The sequence below is a fragment of the Henckelia pumila genome, chromosome 1 (assembly GCF_033568475.1).
Source record: "Henckelia pumila isolate YLH828 chromosome 1, ASM3356847v2, whole genome shotgun sequence".
NCBI lineage: Eukaryota > Viridiplantae > Streptophyta > Magnoliopsida > Lamiales > Gesneriaceae > Henckelia > Henckelia pumila.
Genome location: NC_133120.1, coordinates 109798324 through 109818906, shown reverse-complemented (window position 1 = coordinate 109818906; position 20583 = coordinate 109798324). Strand labels below are relative to the sequence as shown.

General features: G+C 35.3%; 2 protein-coding genes across 9 annotated transcripts; one reads left to right on the top strand and one right to left on the bottom strand.

The window, feature by feature from the left end:
* Positions 1-5667: 5667 nt before the first annotated feature.
* On the bottom strand, positions 5668-19979 carry LOC140875219 (uncharacterized). 8 transcript variants are annotated; one of them, XR_012148372.1, is made up of 4 exons: positions 19789-19979; positions 19595-19689; positions 11565-11766; positions 5668-5736 (listed from the first exon to the last, which is right to left on the bottom strand). XR_012148372.1 is itself a non-coding variant. In XM_073278841.1 (3 exons), exons 1-2 carry the CDS (start codon positions 19885-19887, stop codon positions 19624-19626), a joined length of 165 nt encoding a protein of 54 aa, XP_073134942.1. In that variant the 5' UTR covers positions 19888-19979; the 3' UTR covers positions 11501-11766; positions 19595-19623. The 8 variants fall into 8 exon arrangements, 7 of the variants coding, with proteins under 7 accessions (XP_073134942.1, XP_073134943.1, XP_073134937.1 ...); XM_073278841.1 differs by lacking the exon at positions 5668-5736 and having other exon boundaries at positions 11501-11766; XM_073278842.1 differs by lacking the exons at positions 5668-5736; positions 11565-11766 and adding an exon at positions 18220-18494.
* LOC140872271 (uncharacterized) lies at positions 13739-14257 on the top strand. Its single transcript, XM_073275093.1, has 2 exons — positions 13739-13841; positions 13950-14257. The coding sequence occupies exons 1-2, from the start codon at positions 13739-13741 to the stop codon at positions 14255-14257; spliced, it is 411 nt and encodes a 136-aa protein (XP_073131194.1).
* Positions 19980-20583: the final 604 nt, after the last annotated feature.

Here is a 20583-nt window from a genome sequence, read left to right as displayed (position 1 = left end):
CTACGCTCAGGTTTCCCGTTGAATGGAGATTTAGTCATTTTTTCTTTCAGGCAGGATTCACAAGTAGGTAGAGAGTTAATATCAGACATATCAAACATGCCCTCTCCCACTAGCTTGTTCATCCTCCTTGAGGAAATATGGCCTAGCCTAGCATGCCAAAGATTTGCCGGGTTTTGACTATCGTTTTTCCTTTTATTTGTTGTTACCGGTTTATCGACATAATTCATTGAAACATCTTTTAATTTTAAGTTATATAGATCGTTTTCAAGTTGTCCATTTCCAATCAAACATTCATTCTTGTAAATATTGCAAATCTCATTCACAAAATTGCAAGAATAACCATCTCAATCAAGCATTGAAATAGAAATAATGTTTTTGACTAAATCCGGAACATACAAAATATCTCTCAAAAATAACTTAAATTGTTTTGCAAAATTAAATAAATGTCTCCTATCGCTTTGGCTTCGACTCTTGAACCATTCCCGAGTCTCAGTTGGGTCTCACCCATCCTTAGCTTACGACTTCTTGTCATCACCTGCAAATCATTGCAAATGTGAGATCCACATCCGGTATCCAATACCCAAAAAGAAGTATTAAGAGAAACATTTATTTCAATGTAAAACATACCATTTTCAGTTCGCAACTGATCGAGGTATTCCTTGCAGTTACGTTTCCAATGACCGGGATTCTTGCAGTAATGGCAAACGTTTTCATCCTTCTTCTCATATGAAACCTTGGCCTTCCCCTTCTTATTCGGTACACTCTTCTTGGGCGGGGCAGAACGCTTCTTACCCTTTCCACTTGGCCCCTTCTTCGAGTTAGAAGAGGACCCAACCAAGAGTACCGGTTTATCCTTCTTTAGTGTGGCTTCATATGTGACAAGCATATTGACCATCTCTTCAAGGGTGGCCTCTATCTTGTTCATGTTGAAGTTCACCACAAAACCGTCATACGATGAAGGAAGTGAAAGGAGTAACAAGTCCGAGCTGAGTTCATGCTCCAAAGTCAAGTCGAGTGTTACCAACTTTTCAATGAGCCCAATCATGCGCACCTCATGCTCACGGACAGAAGTCCCCTCTCGCATGCGGCTTGTCATGAGCTCTCTGACAGTGGCATACCTCTCCGACCTTGACTGAGCTCCAAATAGCTCCTTGAGTGCTTTGTGAATGTCAGCAGCATTCACGGCATCCTCAAATCGCCTCTGGAGTTCATCAGACATCGAAGCCTGCATGTAGCATTTGGCCTTGATATCATGGTCCCACCATAAATCAAGTTTGGCCAACTCTTCCGGACTTGTATTAGCCGGGGCTTCCTTCGGGGGCGGCTTCTCTAACACGTAGAAAGCCTTTTCCGAAGTGAGAATAATCTTTAACTTACGGAACCATTCCGTATAGTTTGCGCCAGTGAGTTTGTTTTGTTCGAGAATTGCAAATAGTGGATTACGCGAATTCATTGTAACGATATACTGAAAAGGAAACAGACAATAATCAGTGATTGTTTAATTAATTTACTAAGACATAAAATATGGCAAATTTTAATTTTATGAATTACACTCCCACTATTTTAACGATTTCACCACCCTCTAGTGAAAACGGGAAACTTTTTCCTTAGTGAGAACATGGAGTCCAATTGACAAATCATAGTCCCGAATAATATCAGCCAACCATAATTTTCAAAAGGTAGAGCCCAATTACTTCAAAAGTAACCCCCATGTATTTACCTCATGTCCAATAAGGGCCCAATAATATGACGCCGTTTATTGTGACATGTCAAGATGACCCATCAATATTAAGTTGTGATGGACGGTCGCCATGTGGATACCCCAATAATATGAGCCGATCCCATGAGAGTTCCACCCAACTTACAACATTTGTCGATCCAATGTACAACTTTCCGACGAACGGGCCCCCCCCCAATAATATGAGCCGGACCATATCCGCGGGTAGCATCTCATACATTGATCGTTGATGAAAGGTAGAAAAATTTAAACAATATTTAAATTCCCTTTTATTAATCTTGATATAAATTTTAAATCATATTTAAAATGAGGGATTTTTAATTTTGAAAATTTGTCTCATCATTCATTTTTATGTATGCTTGCGGGATTCATACAATTTGTTCTAAACATGCATACATCAATAATATCATATATTATTTAATGATGATCGATCTCATTATCTATTCGACCCGTGGTTGACAATCACGAGTCTAAGTCCAATCCTAGGTAATATGCAGGTATGCAATGCAATCCTATTACATTGAGCTTCCAATTTACATTTCTTCAGTCTTCATTGTCTGCTGGGCCCACCATTTCTTCAAATCTTTGTCTCCCACTAAGTCTAATAAATTTACAATAAATTTTGATGACAAATATGAGATACATTTGTAGGGGTGGGAACGAGCCATAAATCAGGCCCACTTTTATTACATATGACAATCATATTGTGCTATAAACCAAGCCCATTAATAAACCATAACAACAATAAGACAAATGTAAATTCCTAACATACACCTACAAAATTGGTTATGGCAATCGATCATCCCATTATCCAATTTTAAATTCAAAATTTAAATAATTGGATAAACATATTGTGGCATCATAATTTAAAAGATAAAATCATATTTTATCTTATCCATCCATAAGATCACATCTTATCATCAATTGTACCAAAATAATCAATTTTCAAAATTCAATTTAACGGATAAAATATTTAAATTTTCCAAAAATTCAAATTTATCCAAAAATCAATTTTAAAAATTTCGGACTCGAACAATTCGATCCGATGCCTCGTGATCTTATCAAAAACATTTTTCGATCGGATCAAACACTAGAATTTCAAAAATTCAAAATTTTCAAAAATCAATTTTTAATTTTTCCGGGCTGCCCGGGACAATCCCGGGCAGCCCGTGCCCTGACCGGGCGCGGGCTGGGCAGCCCGCCGCTGCCCATTGGGCAGCGACGATCGCTGCCCTTTTTTCTTGCCCGTCAGAAAAATAAAATTTTTGATTTTTTTTAAAAATATGTTTTGTTTCAAAAACCCGAGGCCAAAATTTTTTGTACAATCGATTAATTTAATCGTTTGATCTGAGCAACTTGGCTTTGATACCACTGTTGGAAAACCGTGTTCAGATCAATTGAATCGATACCCGGTGCAGCGGAAGTTTAAAAATTTTATTTTTCTTTGATATGAAACAATTTCATATCATGGGTATCAAAACGTTTAACGATTAAATCACAGAAGTAAAATAAATAATAATTAATTAAATATTTTACCTCCAATCTCGAAGCGAGATTATGGACACCAACAGAATTTAATCTGCTCTTCTTGTATATCCCGGGAACCGATGGCGTCACGATCAATCACCGGAATAAGGTCCACGAACAGAAAACAGAAACCCTCTGATTGACTGCACTAGAAATCAATCAGAAGTTTTGCGTAGAGAATAAACAGATATGATCTGTTAATTCAGAATTGTAATTTTTCACAAAAATCACAAGTCTGAATTTTCTCCGGGAGGGACAAGGATTTCGAAAAAACCCTTAGAATATTTATATTGTAATTTTGAAAATTATAAGACACAAAGTGTTTGATTTTCGAACCCAACACCTCTATTTATAGATAATTTCTAGCTATAATTGTATCAGGACTCTAACTCCTTAAAGCCCACAATCCATAACTCAAGCCCAACAAGCCAAGCCCGTTGTTATAGAAATTAATATAAAATTCATCGTGACTCCGATTGATAAACTGATTTCACCAATGTGCACAGAAACCATTTCTGCATCTTTTAGAGTCAAGATAATTTTTCTGAATCCGAATTCAGTGATTTCCAAAAATTCCCATCACTATGTCATTTTAGGAAATTCCACTCCCTTTAGTTGAGAAATCCAATTTCTCTTTCATTAAATTTAACTCTTTAAATTTAACTATCTCTACGGGGATTTAGTAATCCATTACTTGTGTAACCCTCAATGGTTCAGGAATACAGCTAGCCGTGGGCTCACAACTCCTTGTGACTCGGAACAACAATTTCCGACTTACCCGACGAATCATGGTAAGAGCGTCTAGCAACATCGCCCCATGATTCCCTAGGTATTACTGATAGTGCCTGCAAGAACCAGTAGATTTTGGTTAGCGTACAGTACGGTCCCTTCAACCAAATATCCCGATCGAATCAACAACCATTGGTGCATCGAGAGTCGTTCGAGATTCGATAACTATGCACAACATCTTGGAGATCTATTAGTGACATCGCATGTGTTACTAGGATAACCATTAACCTAAAACACATCATGTACTCTGGCCAGAGATTCGTCACACTAATATCTCCTCAGATCGCATAGGATATCCACACTCGCAAGTATGTGGTGAATCCTTGACAACAAAGCATCGACTCCTATATGCGTCATAACTGTACCCAATCCCGACACCTGATGACCCCCATAGAGTCGGTAAACGAGTCAAAGCACAGTACTAGCATATAGAGTCTCAATGATGTTTCAAGTAATAAGGACTAATGGTGTACAACCAAAAACGTGGACTTTATCCACTCGATAAGTGATAACCACTTGGAAAGTCCGAATAGGGTAGTTCGATCATTCATCATATGAATATCCATTTGCATGCTTCGAACATCTCTATGTTTCCTACCAATGAAACGTGGTACTCTGCATCGCAAATGCTAGTCTCAAACTCGAGCGATCCTTATCCTTATTTTCGGACGGCTCAATCGACTAGGAACTGTTTAGAATATACAGTGACTATAAGATGTGTTTCATGATAGTCATCCCCATGTACTACCACATCTTACATACACTATAGTATATTCAAGGTCTTTATCAAAACAACAATAGTATATCACAATATAACAATATGAAGAAAGATAAAGTCATTGCCATTAATAAAATGTAAATTATATTAAACAAAGATTGTTTACACAAAGAGTCATAAAAGCCCTTAGCCAAGTTGGCTATCCGGGCACCCACTCTTTCACAACTCACCCAATCGAGGTGAAGTTGAATACTTAACTTTCTCTGACTTTGGTGCAACTATAGTGAGTCTTCTGGCTCTGGAAGTAAGTCTACATTCCGTGCCACTCAACTACAGACCTCCAAACATCATATGCACTCTAGGCCTTTCAACCCTCTGTGCTTTACTGGCTGGAGTTCAAGATGAATGCGACATGTTCTGTATGCATTAAATGCTATAAAACACCTTGAACACTTACTCAATTAAACCAACAAAGCAATCAAAGCATCTAATCACATAAGGATATCGACAAATCTGTAAGCATCACATAATATATGTAAAACATGTTCAATACAAAAAATACTATAAATCAAATTAAACAAGTAAACATTTACATAAATATTCTGGAAATTCAAGAAGATAGCTATCTTGAATAATCTATCCCATCTATGTAAACGTAAACAATAACATATATTAAAACATGCATGTATGTGATTTTAGGCAACTTGATAATCAGAAACAATCTCGAGTTATTCTGCCCATCTTATTAATGTCTATTCATACCTTTCAATATTAAATCTGAAGTACTTGAACCTCGCAAGGCTTTGCTCAAACTTGGCTCAATCTGTTCATTCCAACTCTTGCTCATTCACCTTGCTAGTCAAAGATCTTGTTTGCTTCAAACTTTATTCGACTCGAATTCTTCGATTCATATTCTTATCGCTTTGAATACTTTGACTCGAGATCGATGATCTTCATCTCAAGTCTGAAAGGAAGTATTTACAATTCACAATCATCTTCCAATCCCATTCAATGCTTAATAACTTAAAAACTTGATCAAAGAACCGAAATTCAACCGACGGCATACCGATTTCGAAACCGTAAATCTTAACAACTCTAAACTTGATTCACAAACATGAAATCAACATTCTATGAATCATATCATCTTCATTCTCTCATAAATATTTCGAAATCAGCCTTTACAATTTCATAATTTCATCAACTATAACCCGACGGCGTAACGATGCGAATTCGATAATTTCAAAACCATTAACATCAATCATACTATGATCTAACCATGATATCAGCACCAATTTAATAGCATAATCTCGAAATAGACAGCCCCATATTTTCAGAATTGCAACAATTCTTTCAAAAATCGAAAACATGTCCAAACGACGATCTTTTTTCGATCCGTCTTAGATATGCTATCGTCGTATAGGCTAGAACATGTATATATAATCAAATCTTAATTCTAGCAACATCATAAAATTCAAATATGGTAGAACTTCATAAAACTTACGTCAAAACGTAGCATTCGGAGTTGTGATCGCAAATATATGTTCAATCGAAAATTATACCGGGCGGATCGAAAGATATCGGAGCTTAAAGGGACAAAAATGAACTTGGAACCCTTGTTTCTCCATTCCCACGTTTGCTTCTGGAATTTGGGCTGAAAACTGATCAGATTACACGTTTAAAAATACAAGTTTCAAAGAAAATTGCACTTTGGTCCCTGAACCTTGACCTAATTGCAAATCAGTCCCCGGACAAGCGATTTAATTTAATTTCAATCCTAAATAATTTAAGAATAATAGAATTTCATTCTAAACTCTAAATATTCTCAAATTAAATATTTTCAAATTAAAATTAAATCATTTCGGATCTTATCGCATTTTAGTCCTTGAACTACTCAATATTTGCAAATGGGTCCTTGCTCGGATTTCATCCACAAATTCAATCCTTGATATTTATAATCTTGGAATTCACATCTTAAATTCCATAAATATTAATTCAAATATTTTTAATCTTTTTAATTTAAGAATTTCGGATATTAAAATCTTAAAATCCAAAAAATCCTCAAATTAAATATTTCTGACCCGAAATTGAAATCTCTAATTTCCATACATTCTTAAATTCATATTTTTTTTCTTATTCGAAATTTAAATCTTAAATTCCGTAATTAAGAACTTAATATTTTCGGGCCTTACATTTCCTCCCCTCTAAGGAATGATTTCGTCCTCGAAATCGCATTCGATCTGACTGCGGATTCTCGTAAGCTGTATAGCTAACTGAAGTAATACTGACTTTAATTCTCTGAGCTTTCGATATCTATTCTGATAACTTCTCTTCTATCGTATCTTAATCTTCTTTCTGATTGCTTCTGCAATACATATAATCACTGAGTCAACTTATATCTAAGTTGCTCTTTCTCGTGATCTAACTCTGCATTAGTTAGTCTGTCTTGCTTACAATCTTATCGACTTCTGTTGTATCTGAATTGAATGCATATACATATTCTAGCTGATATTCTTCAGCCAATGCATATGGATAACAATTCATCTATCTGACAATTCACGATTGAGTATTAATCAACTAGCTAGATCAAATACTCATAGCTTCTAAAATCTCTTTCTGAACCTAATGATGCTTGGGAAAGAATTTCTTTTCTGATCATTCTGTTCAGGCTTCAAATCTCTATTTGTTACTCATCTACTGGCTCTGTTAATGCTGCTCTATTCTCATTCTGTTCAAATGCAATCTTCACATTTTCTATCGTTTCTTGACTCATATCTGGTCTGATAGCTGATATTTTGTAAGATTGTTTCAATATAAAGACAATTCTGTGTTTCTGATCAATCAAACATCAAAATATTATCTTATATCTATCAAATAGCTGTCACAGGAATCATAGTAATCACGTGGCAAATAATCAATCAACTAGTACCGAATCTAGTACTATAGTTCTGAGCATATCCTCGGAAATCTGGATAATCACATCTGATAGTCCACTAATTAGAGGATGGTATAATGAAATCTCATACAACCAAACACTCAGAACATCTGACAATCAATGTCACAATCTAGAAAACAAATCTAAAGTCTCTATCTTGACAATAGATTTCCATAATTCCTGTAATCTGATCATCTTGCTAAATGCATGACAAGTACATTTTATGTTTGTATCATATATAATACAACATATTCATAAATCTGTCGAAATCTACTACACTCTAAACCGCAAAATCATGACGATTCGAGTAGATTCAAACTAAAGTCGTTCACAAAGTTGATCTGTTTTCAACTCTTATGTAACGAATCTGTTACATAAACCACTTGCGTTCTTCTTTTCTGCTTCTTTTACTGGAATTTTAGTATTGGTACTGTCGTATCTGTTTTCAGTTCTTCTTCTAATACTAATTTCCAAGTACTGACTACGTGTAAGTCATACATGTTTAGACAACTGAATGGATATTAAATATGTTGTCATATGCCTCTTTCAGAATCTGATATTCCATATCTAGAATATCTGGCATAATCAAATGATTATTCACCGCAAAAATTCATCTGTTCTGCTCTGCTGTCTTATCTCTTATCTTAATCTAACGTTCTCAAGCAATATGTTGCTTTTATCTTTCCAAACCAATTCGAGTTTAGCTTGGATCGCAACAATTCTGATCGTTTGATTATCTGTCAAGCATAAACATTCAACAAGTATATATCTGTACTCAATAAATCCAGCAATTAGCTAAAACCCATAAATATTACTGATGATCTGAATCTGAATTTCTATCAATTACGAGCCAAATACATCAAGATATACTGAATACACATCAAATAATCAATAATTCTCAAATTTCAAATCAAAAGAACTCGCTCAATTCAAAGTCATCCAAAATCAACTATTCTGAATGACAAAATTTGCTAAGTGAAAACAACTCACTTGCATTTCAAAACTCAACGCAAATGAATCAAAATAGACTCTGACAAAGGAATAAGAGTCAATCAAACTCGATCGAGGTCGAATATAAAAACCTCAGAATCGATAGCAAGAAATTCAAGAATCATGATTTCTATGATGGAATAGCTTCAGCAAAATTGAAGAAAAAGCTCAACTGTAACTGATTTTTTTTATTCTCTATTGATATGAGTTCATTTATTAATTCTTAATTCTCAGCTGACAATAGTCGAATATACTCTTTTTGACTTAACTTATTGTCATAGAATTAATCATCATTTCGGTACTACATATCTCTTTTCTACGCAATCTGCTAACTGTTTCTGAAGTTCTTCAGTTTAAGTAATGCTCTTCTATACAAGTTGTCATAATACCATTGTACTATACATCACTCTATATAGAATTGCATTCATGTCGTAGAAAGGTCGAAATATGTCATTGAACTATGTCTGTACATTCTAACCAGTGACATAGCTGTCAATTCTAGGTTAATTCTATACTAGTTCAATATATCGACTAGACTTCTACTGACATTCTTCCACGGTCAAACGTGATATAACCAGTACCGAAATAACAAAATCTACTTTCTGAAACTCATATCATAAATTGCTAGTCATGTCTATTTCTTTATCAGTGCACGGATTCAATCAACTGGTAACTGGTACTCAGTTAGTGCATTAATATCTATAATGCATTCTAGCTTAATATCTCACGCCTGATATCAGCACATTCAATCTTATTTCTTCAATTCTGTATTTCATCTTCTATGACTAATCTTACAAATGTATTCCATCTACTCAAAGGCAAAATCTCAGTAAATGAGATGAATAAAGGCTCATCAGATACGGATTATAGCATAACAAATAACTGATTGATGAATGTATGTTATGCAATTAATATACAAGAGGTTAACTATAATTAACTCACTTACCTGTAATATTCTTATCTGATACAACTTGAGCCTTTCAGTTAGGGGAGCTATGCTTATATATCTTCATCTACTGGCGTTTAGACTGACTCGATCTTTGCTGTTATTGTCACTATCGCTTGCTTCATAGCTATACTGCTATGAAAGTTTAGTGAAGGTGATGATTATAGTGTTTCCATAATTACAGAGGCGTGAATAAAAAAAATTCAACTCTGCCTCATACTATCAGTTCATGATTTCGTTCTTCTATTACTGGCTTGAAATCAACTTATGCTTCTAGTTTGCAAAGTATGCTTTTCTATCTTTTTTTTCATATACGGAAAGAAACAATTCTGTTTACTTACCTGCCAAACAATTTCAGTACTTCTTCTGGAAACTTCACCAACTTCTTGCTAAGTCCTGAAGTTGATATAAAATCAAGCTGATTCTATGTTCATCTGAATATTTTTCTCTTGAACAACTGATCCAGCTCTTCAAATCAACTCCTTTCTAGACATAGCATATTTTGTATCTTTCTGAGTTGATGATTCATAGCTTTGGAGTTGTTCAACTCGCATACTCCTCAGTGCATCGGCTCAAAAACTTACCTTAACACTGTTCTGTTCTATCTGCGGTTCTGTTCTGTCTGAGGTTCTCATGCTATCTGCATAATCTGTCTTATTCGATAACAGAAGTAATATATATGGCAATATATATGGCAGAGATTATAAATAACATACATATACTCTCATGCTTCTGAATAGAACACGTGCTTGCAAATTCTCATGCTTTTTCACATATTACATGCTTGCAACGAATTCATGTATTCAAATGAATTCAAGAAATCAGGCATACATATCAGCATATAAGCATGTAATTCTTATCTCAATAAAGCAAATAGTGTTCAATCAAGCAATCATAGTCGCATATAATTCTGTAACACAAGTAAAGCATACTCATGCAATACTATCAATGCATGCGACTCAATCTACCCCACTCAACTTCTATCTTAGTCCAAGACTTTATGCTTTGATACCACCTGTTGTGAGGACCTCGGGTTGCTAATCTCATCTTAGGGCAATAAATGATTAATTAACAATTAATCATAAAAGAAAAGCATATTCAAACCAAGAGCTAATTTTTTTTTTCTGTATTTTGCAAACAGAGAAGTTGATTTTTCTTGCCTCTCGATCGGGCGAGTTTCACCGATCGAGCGAGGCCAAATATGTTCAGACCCGAGAGCTAAGTTTTTAAGTTCGCTCGATCCGTGGAGTTTACCCGATCGAGCGGGCACTCTGTCCAGGAAATAAAAATGTAACTTTGTTGTACAATTTGATTCCAAATCTCATACCAACTTCATATAAACTTCTCAACATCATGCTAGATAATTTTACATGCATTCAAACTAATAGCAAGTGATCTAGAATACATGAACTCTTAAGTATAAATCAATACTTGGCAAAAACAACATATACCAAGGTTCTTGCTTTCTAACATGTTACCAAATCATAAATACATGTCATCTGCTTAAAACCCGAAGTCACCACATGCTACTACTCTTCTCTCGAGCTATCCAAGCTATTCCACATAATGACTACATGTTCTGTATGCATTAAATGCTATAAAACACCTTGAACACTTACTCAATTAAACCAACAAAGCAATCAAAGCATCTAATCACATAAGGATATTGACAAATCTGTAAGCATCACATAATATATGTAAAACATGTTCAATACAGAAAATACTATAAATCAAATTAAACAAGTAAACATTTACATAAATATTCTGGGAATTCAAGAAGATAGCTATCTTGAATAATCTATCACATCTATGTAAACGTAAACAATAACATATATTAAAACATGCATGTATGTGATTTTAGGCAACTCGATAATCAGAAACAATCTCGAGTTATTCTGCCCATCTTATTAATGTCTATTCATACCTTTCAATATTAAATTTGAAGTACTTGAACCTCGCAAGGCTTTGCTCAAACTTGGCTCAATCTGTTCATTCCAACTCTTGCTCATTCACCTTGCTAGTTAAAGATCTTGTTTGCTTCAAACTTCATTCGACTCGAATTCTTCGATTCATACTCTTATCGCTTTGAATACTTTGACTCGAGATCGATGATCTTCATCTCAAGTCTGAAAGGAAGTATTATACAATTCACAATCATCTTCCAATCCCATTCAATGCTTAATAACTTAAAAACTTGATCAAAGAACCAAAATTCAACCGACGACATACTGATTTCGAAATCGTAAATCTTAACAACTCTAAACATGAAATCAACATTCTATGAATCATATCATCTTCATTCTCTCATAAAGATTTCGAAATCAGCCTTTACAATTTCATAATTTCATCAACTATAACCCGATGACGTAACGATGCGAATTCGATAATTTCAAAACCATTAACATAAATCATAATATGATCTAACCATGATATCAGCACCAATTTAATAGCATAATCTCGAAATAAACAGCCCCATATTTTCAAAATTGCAACAATTCTTTCAAAAATCGAAAACATGTCCAAACGACGATCTTTTCTCAATCCGTCTTAGATATGCTATCGTCGTATAGGCTAGAACATGTATATACAATCAAATCTTAATTCTAGCAACATCATAAAATTCAAACATGGTAAAACTTCATAAAACTTACGTCAAAACGTAGCACTCGGAGCTGTGATCGCAAATAAATCGGAAATTCTACCGGGCAGATCGAAAGATATCGGAGCTTGAAGGGACAAAAATGAACTTGGAACCCTTGTTTCTCCATTCCCACGTTTGCTTCTGGAATTTGGGTTGAAAACAGATTACACGTTTAAAAATACAAGTTGCAAATAAAATTGCACTTTGGTCCCTGAACTTTGACCTAATTGCAAATCAGTCCCCGGACAAGTGATTTAATTCAATTTCAATCCTAAATAATTTAAGAATAATAGAATTTCATTCTAAACTCTAAATATTCTCAAATTAAATATTCTCGAATTAAATTAAATCATTTCGGACCTTATCGCATTTTAGTCCTTGAACTACTCAATATTTGCAAATGGGTCCTTGCTCGGATTTCATCCTCAAATTCAATCCTTGATATTTATAATCTTGGAATTCACATCTTAAATTCCATAAATATTAATTCAAATATTTTTAATCTTTTTATTTTAAAAATTAAAATCTTAAAATCCAAAAAATCCTCAAATTAAATATTTTTGACCCGAAATTGAAATTTCTAATCTCCATACATTCTTAAATTCATATTTTCTCTCTTATTCGGAATTTAAATCTTAAATCCCGTAATTAAGAACTTAATATTTTCGGGCCTTACAATTGTGGTACCTGATATTGCAGAATTGAGACAGCAAATTCTGAATGAAGCTCATTGCAGCAAGTTTAGTATCCATCCAGGGTGTAGAAAAATGTATAATGATCTGAAACAACAGTTTTGGTGGAAAAGAATGAAAACTGATGTGACAAAGTTTGTATCTAGATGTCTAAAGTGTCAACAGGTAAAAGCTGAAAGGAAGCGACCAAGTGGTTTATTGCACAGTTTAGTACTTCCTGAATGGAAATGGGATCATATTACTATGGATTTTGTCACAAGACTACCGAGATCTTTGAGGGGATGTGATGCTGTTTGGGTTGTGATTGATAGACTGACTAAGTCTACATGCTTTATTCCTTATCAGATGACGTATCGTCATGACCAGATGGCCAATATTTATATCAGAGATGTAGTACGACTGCATGGTGTGCCTAAGTCTATTGTATCAGATCGAGATCCTAGATTCACTTCACATTTCTGGCATAGCCTACAGGAAGCTTTGGGTACTCGGTTGCATTTGAGTACAGCGTATCATCCTCAGACTGACGGACAGTCAGAGCGTACTATACAGATTTTGGAAGATATGTTGAGAGCTGTAATACTTGATTTTGGTGCGAGTTGGCAAGAATCTTTGCCACTTGTTGAATTTTTGTATAATAACAGCTATCAATCAAGCATTCAGATGGCTCCATTTGAAGCACTGTATGGTAGAAAATGCCGATCGCCATTGTTTTGGGATGATCTTTCTGAAACACCAGTTACAGGGCCAGACATGATCAGATAGATGTCTGATAAAGTGAAGTTGATACAGATCAGAATGAGAACAGCGCAAGATCGACAATCAAAGTATGCAAATGTGAGGCGTAGACCTTTGAATTTTGAACAAGGTGATCGGGTATTTCTGAAGATATCTCCTTTTCGAGGCACTATTCGATTCTGAAAGAGAAGTAAGTTATCACCGAGGTTTATTGGACCTTACAAAATTCTTGATAAAGTTGGTGATCTTGCATATCGATTAGCACTACCTCCAGCACTGTCAGGCATTCACAATTTACTTCACGTGTCTATGTTGAGAAAGTACGAGCCCGATGCTTCCCATATTCTTCGTCCAGATGAAGCTGAGTTGGATGAAACATTGAGTTATTTCGAACTTCCTATTCAAATCCTTGATCATAAGGAAAGACAGCTTCGAAACAAATCCATTCCACTTGTTAAGGTGCAATGGAGTAGACACGGAATTGAAGAAGCTACTTGGGAGACAGAACAGGATATGAGACAGCGTTATCCAGAACTATTTCACTGATGTGAGTTTCCTTCAGTATTTCTGTTATCTCATTATCTTTTGTATGTTCAGATTGCATGCGATTTTGAGGACGAAATCATATCTTAGTAGGGGAGAATTGTAAGGCCCGAGATTATTTAATTTTAATTCGAGTATATTTAATTTGAGAATTTTGGAGTTTGAATTTAAATTTTATTATTCTTAAATTATTTAGGATTGAAATTGAATTAAAAAGGTTTCTCAGGGATTGAATTGCAAATAGTGAAAATGTTAAGGGCCATAGTGCAATTTGCTATATTTGGGTGGGACACTTGGCATCTTATGTATACATACGTTTATATACATGTTATTGCATCAGAATTATCTTCTTCTTCAACAGCAAAACCGAGATTTCCTTTTCTTTGTCTAAATTTCATCTTCAAACTTTGATTGTGGAAGAACCGTCTATCCGAATAAAATTCTGAGCACAGTTTTGGAATCATCGCAACAAGAGCTTCGTTGTGATGTAAGTATTATCTTGATTCTGTATATTTCGAAAATATGTTGTTGGGAGAACTTGGAATTCGATTATGGCTATGCTTTCTTGAGCTTGTATGCGTGATTGTATCAAAGTCGGACCGAAGAACGGACGTCGTTTGTAATTGAGATGAATTTCCAGTTTTTATTCAAAAATTATGCTATCTGATTTGGCTGGGTTTTGATGATATTTGGTTGGCATGATATGTATATGAGACTTATATGGTTGTTAGAATTATCGGTTTTGTTACCGTTACGCCGCCGGTTTGAAAATGGTTTAGTTTGATCATATTTGAGTGATCTGAGCGTGATTTGAGTTGATTGCTGATGTTCTTAGGATAATAATGTTATATTTCCAGATTGAGTTCACAAACGTCGCACTCGTGAAGCTTCAGTTTCGAATCGGGAAATATTGATCAAGGTTGGTAAGGTTTATACCTTGAGGATTGAATTGTATTTGAGCAGAATTGTTGATAGAGCTTGTGTTTTGTAGTTTGTGGAGTTAGCTAGCTCTTTATCAAGAAAATGTATGGCACGACGATGATCAATTTGGGGATGTTCGTCGAGACGAGTTTACCTTCTCGATTTCCTTAAATCACACAATACTTGATATACATGTTTAGATTGTTAGTTATGCTTGCTAAGCTAAAATAGGATGATTGTGGTTATGTCATCTTGTTATATATGTGAGCCTAACATTTATTTGAGTCTTGTCGATATCGTTGATGAGTTATAAACTTCGATATCAAATATCAATGACGAGTATTTATCATTGATAGATCGATTTTGGTTATAGCATCAGTGATGAGCTTGAGCCTGATGATGAGTGGTGCGTTTTAGCATCTAAACCGAGTCGTTCATTAGGCCTTGAATCTTTATTGTGTAGCTAACTGTCTTGTGGTATTTAGGTTGTCTTCTATAATGAAATGCATGAAACTTGCTATATGTGTTCCAATATATGTTTCCGTGGTTTCATACTAAGTTTTATACTTACCGGGTTATCCGGCTGTTGTTTTGTTTTGTGTGTGCATTGCAACAGATGATGCAGGGCCGAGTCGTAGAAGGTCTTGAGCATTTGGAAGTTTAGAGAAGTGACGTTCCGGACTAAGAATGTATAAGTGCTGTCAGGAACTTGAGTTTATGTTATACCATGTGTTGGTTGTGTTTTGTACCAATCTAGTGGATGTAACTTTGTAGTTAGCTTGAATACTTGTAGTCTCTTGTAGCTTGGCTTTTGAATAAAGTTGCCATGTAACTTGTACATGTTGTTCTAGTTTGTGTAGCCTTGTTATATTGTATTACATGTTGTTAGATGGCAAGGATTTAGCCAAGAACAGCACCAGAAAAATCGGCAGATTTCTGCACTGTAGGGGCCGCTCGATCGGTGCATTTTGACCGATCGAGCGGTGCATGTGAAATGCCAAACCCGAGGGTTTGGGATTTCTTGGCCGCTCGATCGGTCAGTTTTAACCGATCGAGCGGAGGGCCATTTAAAATTTTTTTTTATTTGTTTCTTTTGTATTACTTGTGCTTAGCTCTAATGCTTTTGGGTTGAGTCATTGGAATAAAGTAGACGAGCCCGGGGTCGCCACATCTACCCTATCCATACAGGGGTCAGGTCGGACACCTTTCCTACCCATACAGGGGTCGGGTCGAACTCTTGGGCTCAACAGATTGAGCTCAACCATAAACTTATCCTTTTGAGATCTGCATATTGTTTGAGGCTTTTAGTGAGTTTGGACCTCAATAAAATGAGGTCTGATGAGTTTAGGACAACTTTTCCGGGCACGGGTTAATGGGGCTTGGATCAGACCAGACCCGACCCTTATATTTTTAGGGGCATCAAAATATCTTTTAAATTTATTTGATTTCACACACATATATATAAATGATGTTTATACTTTTATCATGTCATTCTAAAAATTACATGAAACTTAATTTTATTAGCATCAAACGAGTTTATTTATTTGTATGCACACATTTGCGTGCAATATATATTAGTATATATGTAATATATTTTTTATCTAAATTTTAAAAAAAATGAACAATTGACCTAAAACACACCAATGTTTTTAGTGGTCTCCCACAAAATCTTGTAGGGATGCGAACACACAAAAATTCTTGTGATACAAATCTACTATTTGACACAAAACATAAAAAAAATATTACTTTTCATTTTATATCCAAATCAAGATGGCTAGTTTCATTGATACTAGGGTGCGGGAGAACCATGGCGCTAGCACCTCATATTTTTTGTTTTGAATTTTGAATTTTTTTGAATTTTATACTCACAAATCCATCACTATCATTACCCTCACCTTCACCACCCCACCACCACCGCCTCACGCGGCCTAAAACCTCAAGGTCGCTGCCTACCTAACCAACCATCACCGCTATTACCCTGTCCAACCATCACTACCCTGCCCTTTGCTTCCCCTCCTCGCATCCGCTGCCGCCTCGCCCTCGTCATCTCCGGTCGCAGCACGTGACAACTCAACCATCAACCATCGACTTAACTCCGACGCCGTCCAGCTCCGTCGTCCCAAGGTTCGACGAACCCACCACAGTGGTCCGCCGACCCCTTGACCCTGGAACAGAGGAAAAACTTTGACCCACCACCCTGTTCCGACGAAACCGCCCAAGTTCCGTCATGTTTGAAATATGATCAACTCTAGATCTAAAATTACCCGTGCACAATGCCAAGATCGGAGGTCTAACCTTAGGGCTTTTGTTCGTGGGGTTGAGCGCATTTCCGATCGGGGTTTGTATAGGTAAAGGGAGGTTGGCCGGTGGAGGGGTGGTTGGCCAGTGGAGCCGGCACCGACAGCAGCAGCGCCATTGGGCGGTGGATAATCAAGGAATGGAGTACGGCGGCGACGAGAAAAGATTTTTTTCTGACCAAAAACATGTGTGTGTTGCTGTGAGAGTGCCAAAAATTTATAATTTTAAATTTATTAAATAAAAAAATTTAAAAGTTTAAAAGTTAGCAAAAATTATTAAATTTAATTTCAATTTTATATTGATAATATTTAGGACAAAAACAAATATTCTCACAATTTAAAATATATCAACTGGTATTAATTAATAATTATTAACCCAAAAAAAATATAATGATATATTTTCATAACAAAATAAATTCATTTCAATCCAAAATATTATAAACTCAAATTATCGATAAAATATTAATTATTTAGTATAAAAACATTATTATATATTATTAATATTAAATATATATTTTAAATTTATATTTATATATTTTGGGCCAAACAAGAGATCTACCCCGGATCCTCTTAGCCGGGTCTAGTCCTGCCCCATCCGAACGAGTTTAATACGTGGCCGATTCTGAACCCGACCCATAACCATTATTAGATTGATCCTTGGCAAAGACCGGCAAACACAACACTGAAATCGATATGTTTCAATCAAGGTAACTTTACGAAAAACAATCATTGCTTCAGTGATGAAGATTGAGAAACCTAAAAGTTTACTGGGCCAATTAAAATTGCACGATATACGAGGATTAAATTTATTGTAAAATACAATTAATGTGAGGAAAAAAATTAGGCTTTCAAGGGAACTCGCTACTTCAACTACACTCGGGTAGTTTACACTCGGTGGAGGCAGATAGAAACGTCCAACTCCAAGCATGGCTAATGAATCTTCATTCCAGGGTGCTTGAAATGAAATTTGAATCCAAATTAAACAGACATGTCAAGAAGGAACGTTAAGCATGTCACCACTGCTAAAACACGAGGCGCGCACCAAATCGGGTACGTAGCAAGCAAAATAACTTGAGAAACTTTATAGTAAGAGTAAAATTCGTCACACACTTATTATCTTGACATAAAACAAACGAATCAAAATGGTGAATTAGTACAACTTGAAATCAAATCACAACATATTTTACAACCAATGTTTTCACAGAGCCATATTGCAGCCACAGTCACCAGCCAGTTGGCTGACCCCAAAGCGGCAAAGCCTTATTTTCACTTAGCATAAAAGCATACACCATATATACTTCTAGCATCTCAGCCAAGAACATAGTGATTATCATCTGCTAAACCTAGTTTTTTAACTTAACATCTCGCTTATAGAAACTGAAAATGCACATGACATGACAGCATTTGATTCTGAGTAACAATAAATATCTGAAGGGTAAATCCAGAGTTAACATGTACAAGACAATTACATCCTCGCAGCCAACGAAAGGATACAAAACAATATCCGCCAACAGATGCCACATAAGCACTCAAACACAAAGCTGATAAAAAATAAGCACAAGCTTAAGCTATCGAAAGTGAATCTGTAACCTCCTTCTGAATGCCTCCTACCAAACTACCAATTAAATAATCAGAAAGAGATTACACAAAGAAGAAATAAATAATAATAAATCTTTGAAGATCATGATGATCATACATTCTATACAAACAAGTCAATGCAGGAACCACAAAAAACTACCTACTCTATGGAGTTCAGTCTCAATTCTTGATGATCACTCTATGGAGTTCAGTCTCAATTCTCGATGATCATGACTGCGAACCGTTTTATACAAACATCATAAATATGAATATAAAACTACTAAGATTGTATTTCCCAATTCAGTTAAGCTACATTATCATTCTGACTCCAAAGTCCAAACGAATATTTTCTGGCAACATCAACATGGCAAAGGCAGGGGCATTGCAGGTGATTACCAAAGTTTGCTTCTTTATTCAATATTTAACGAACTACCGAGCAACATTTGGCCAATAAAGAAAACAAAACAAAAGTTTGAAATATAGTCTATAAATAGGTCTATTAAACAACTGGAAAAAAGAAAAAGATTCCAGCGAGTCTTCTCACCTCAGTTATACTTCTGAAAATGAATTAACTCAGCGCTTGATCTTTTTCGCTTTTTGGGGTTGCTTCTCAGTCGCTAGTCTGTAGATCCAGTAAACCTACAAAACCGCATCAATTTACATCGAATCGATCGAACAAGATCGTTTTGAGTTAATTCGTAACAAGCATCGACTGCACTAAACTGTGTCAATACTTACCAGAGCAATTACGTGGGCAGCAATGAGAATAACGACCAAGAGAGGCACCAATTCCAGAAACCATGGACGAATCGATGTTTGAGAAACATTCGCCATCATTCTTCTTCTTCTTCTTCTTAAGCCCTACTGTGTCTGTGTTGTGCGTGTTTCTTCAGCAGAGCTAGGCTGCAGAACCCCCAATTTCGTTTTTCGCTTCGAAGTCCTCGAATTAATCAATATTTTATTTTCGAGTACCTCTATATTAGTAATTTAAGTTTTTTTTTTTTGGTTTTTTTTTTTTAAAAAATCTCTTTAGTTACGTATTTAAGAACTAATTTTATAAAAATTTAAAAACCTGGCAAGCTTTCAACTTCAAGTCAAATTCTCTACTATATGTTATCCCTATACGTTATGTGACCGGCTAAATCGGTGTGATTAAAAATCAACTGACAAGCGCACCAAGTCAAATTATAATATAGTGAACAAAAGTCCAGATGTCGAACTCACAGGGACTGCATATATATGAATACCAAAATATATTTATTTCTACTTAATCTAGACTAAAGAATAAAGGTAATTCAGATTTTAAATTAATAATAAAAAGTTGCAATTAAAATTTAATTAAATAAAATGCAGCTGAAAATTTTAGATTTAAATCAACTTTGGAAAAAAACTCGATCAAGGACATACGTAGGTAGCAGACAATTCAAATAATAAGCAGTCGATCTAAGATATCAGACTTAATCTTAATTAACGGGAATTTTTCTAATTTGTTCGAAGGACTATTTCTAGAACAATCAAACCTATTCAAATATT

Bases quoted from the DNA above. Each gene is read 5' to 3' on its own strand.
- LOC140872271 (XM_073275093.1), top strand. From the start codon at position 13,739: ATGTCTGATAAAGTGAAGTTGATACAGATCAGAATGAGAACAGCGCAA. The intron at 13,842-13,949 runs GTGATCGGGTAT...TTCTTGATAAAG, and splicing joins ACCTTTGAATTTTGAACAAG to TTGGTGATCTTGCATATCGA.
- LOC140875219 (XM_073278841.1), bottom strand. From the start codon at position 19,887: ATGATGGCGAATGTTTCTCAAACATCGATTCGTCCATGGTTTCTGGAA. The intron at 19,690-19,788 runs GTAAGTATTGAC...GCGGTTTTGTAG, and splicing joins CTGCCCACGTAATTGCTCTG to GTTTACTGGATCTACAGACT.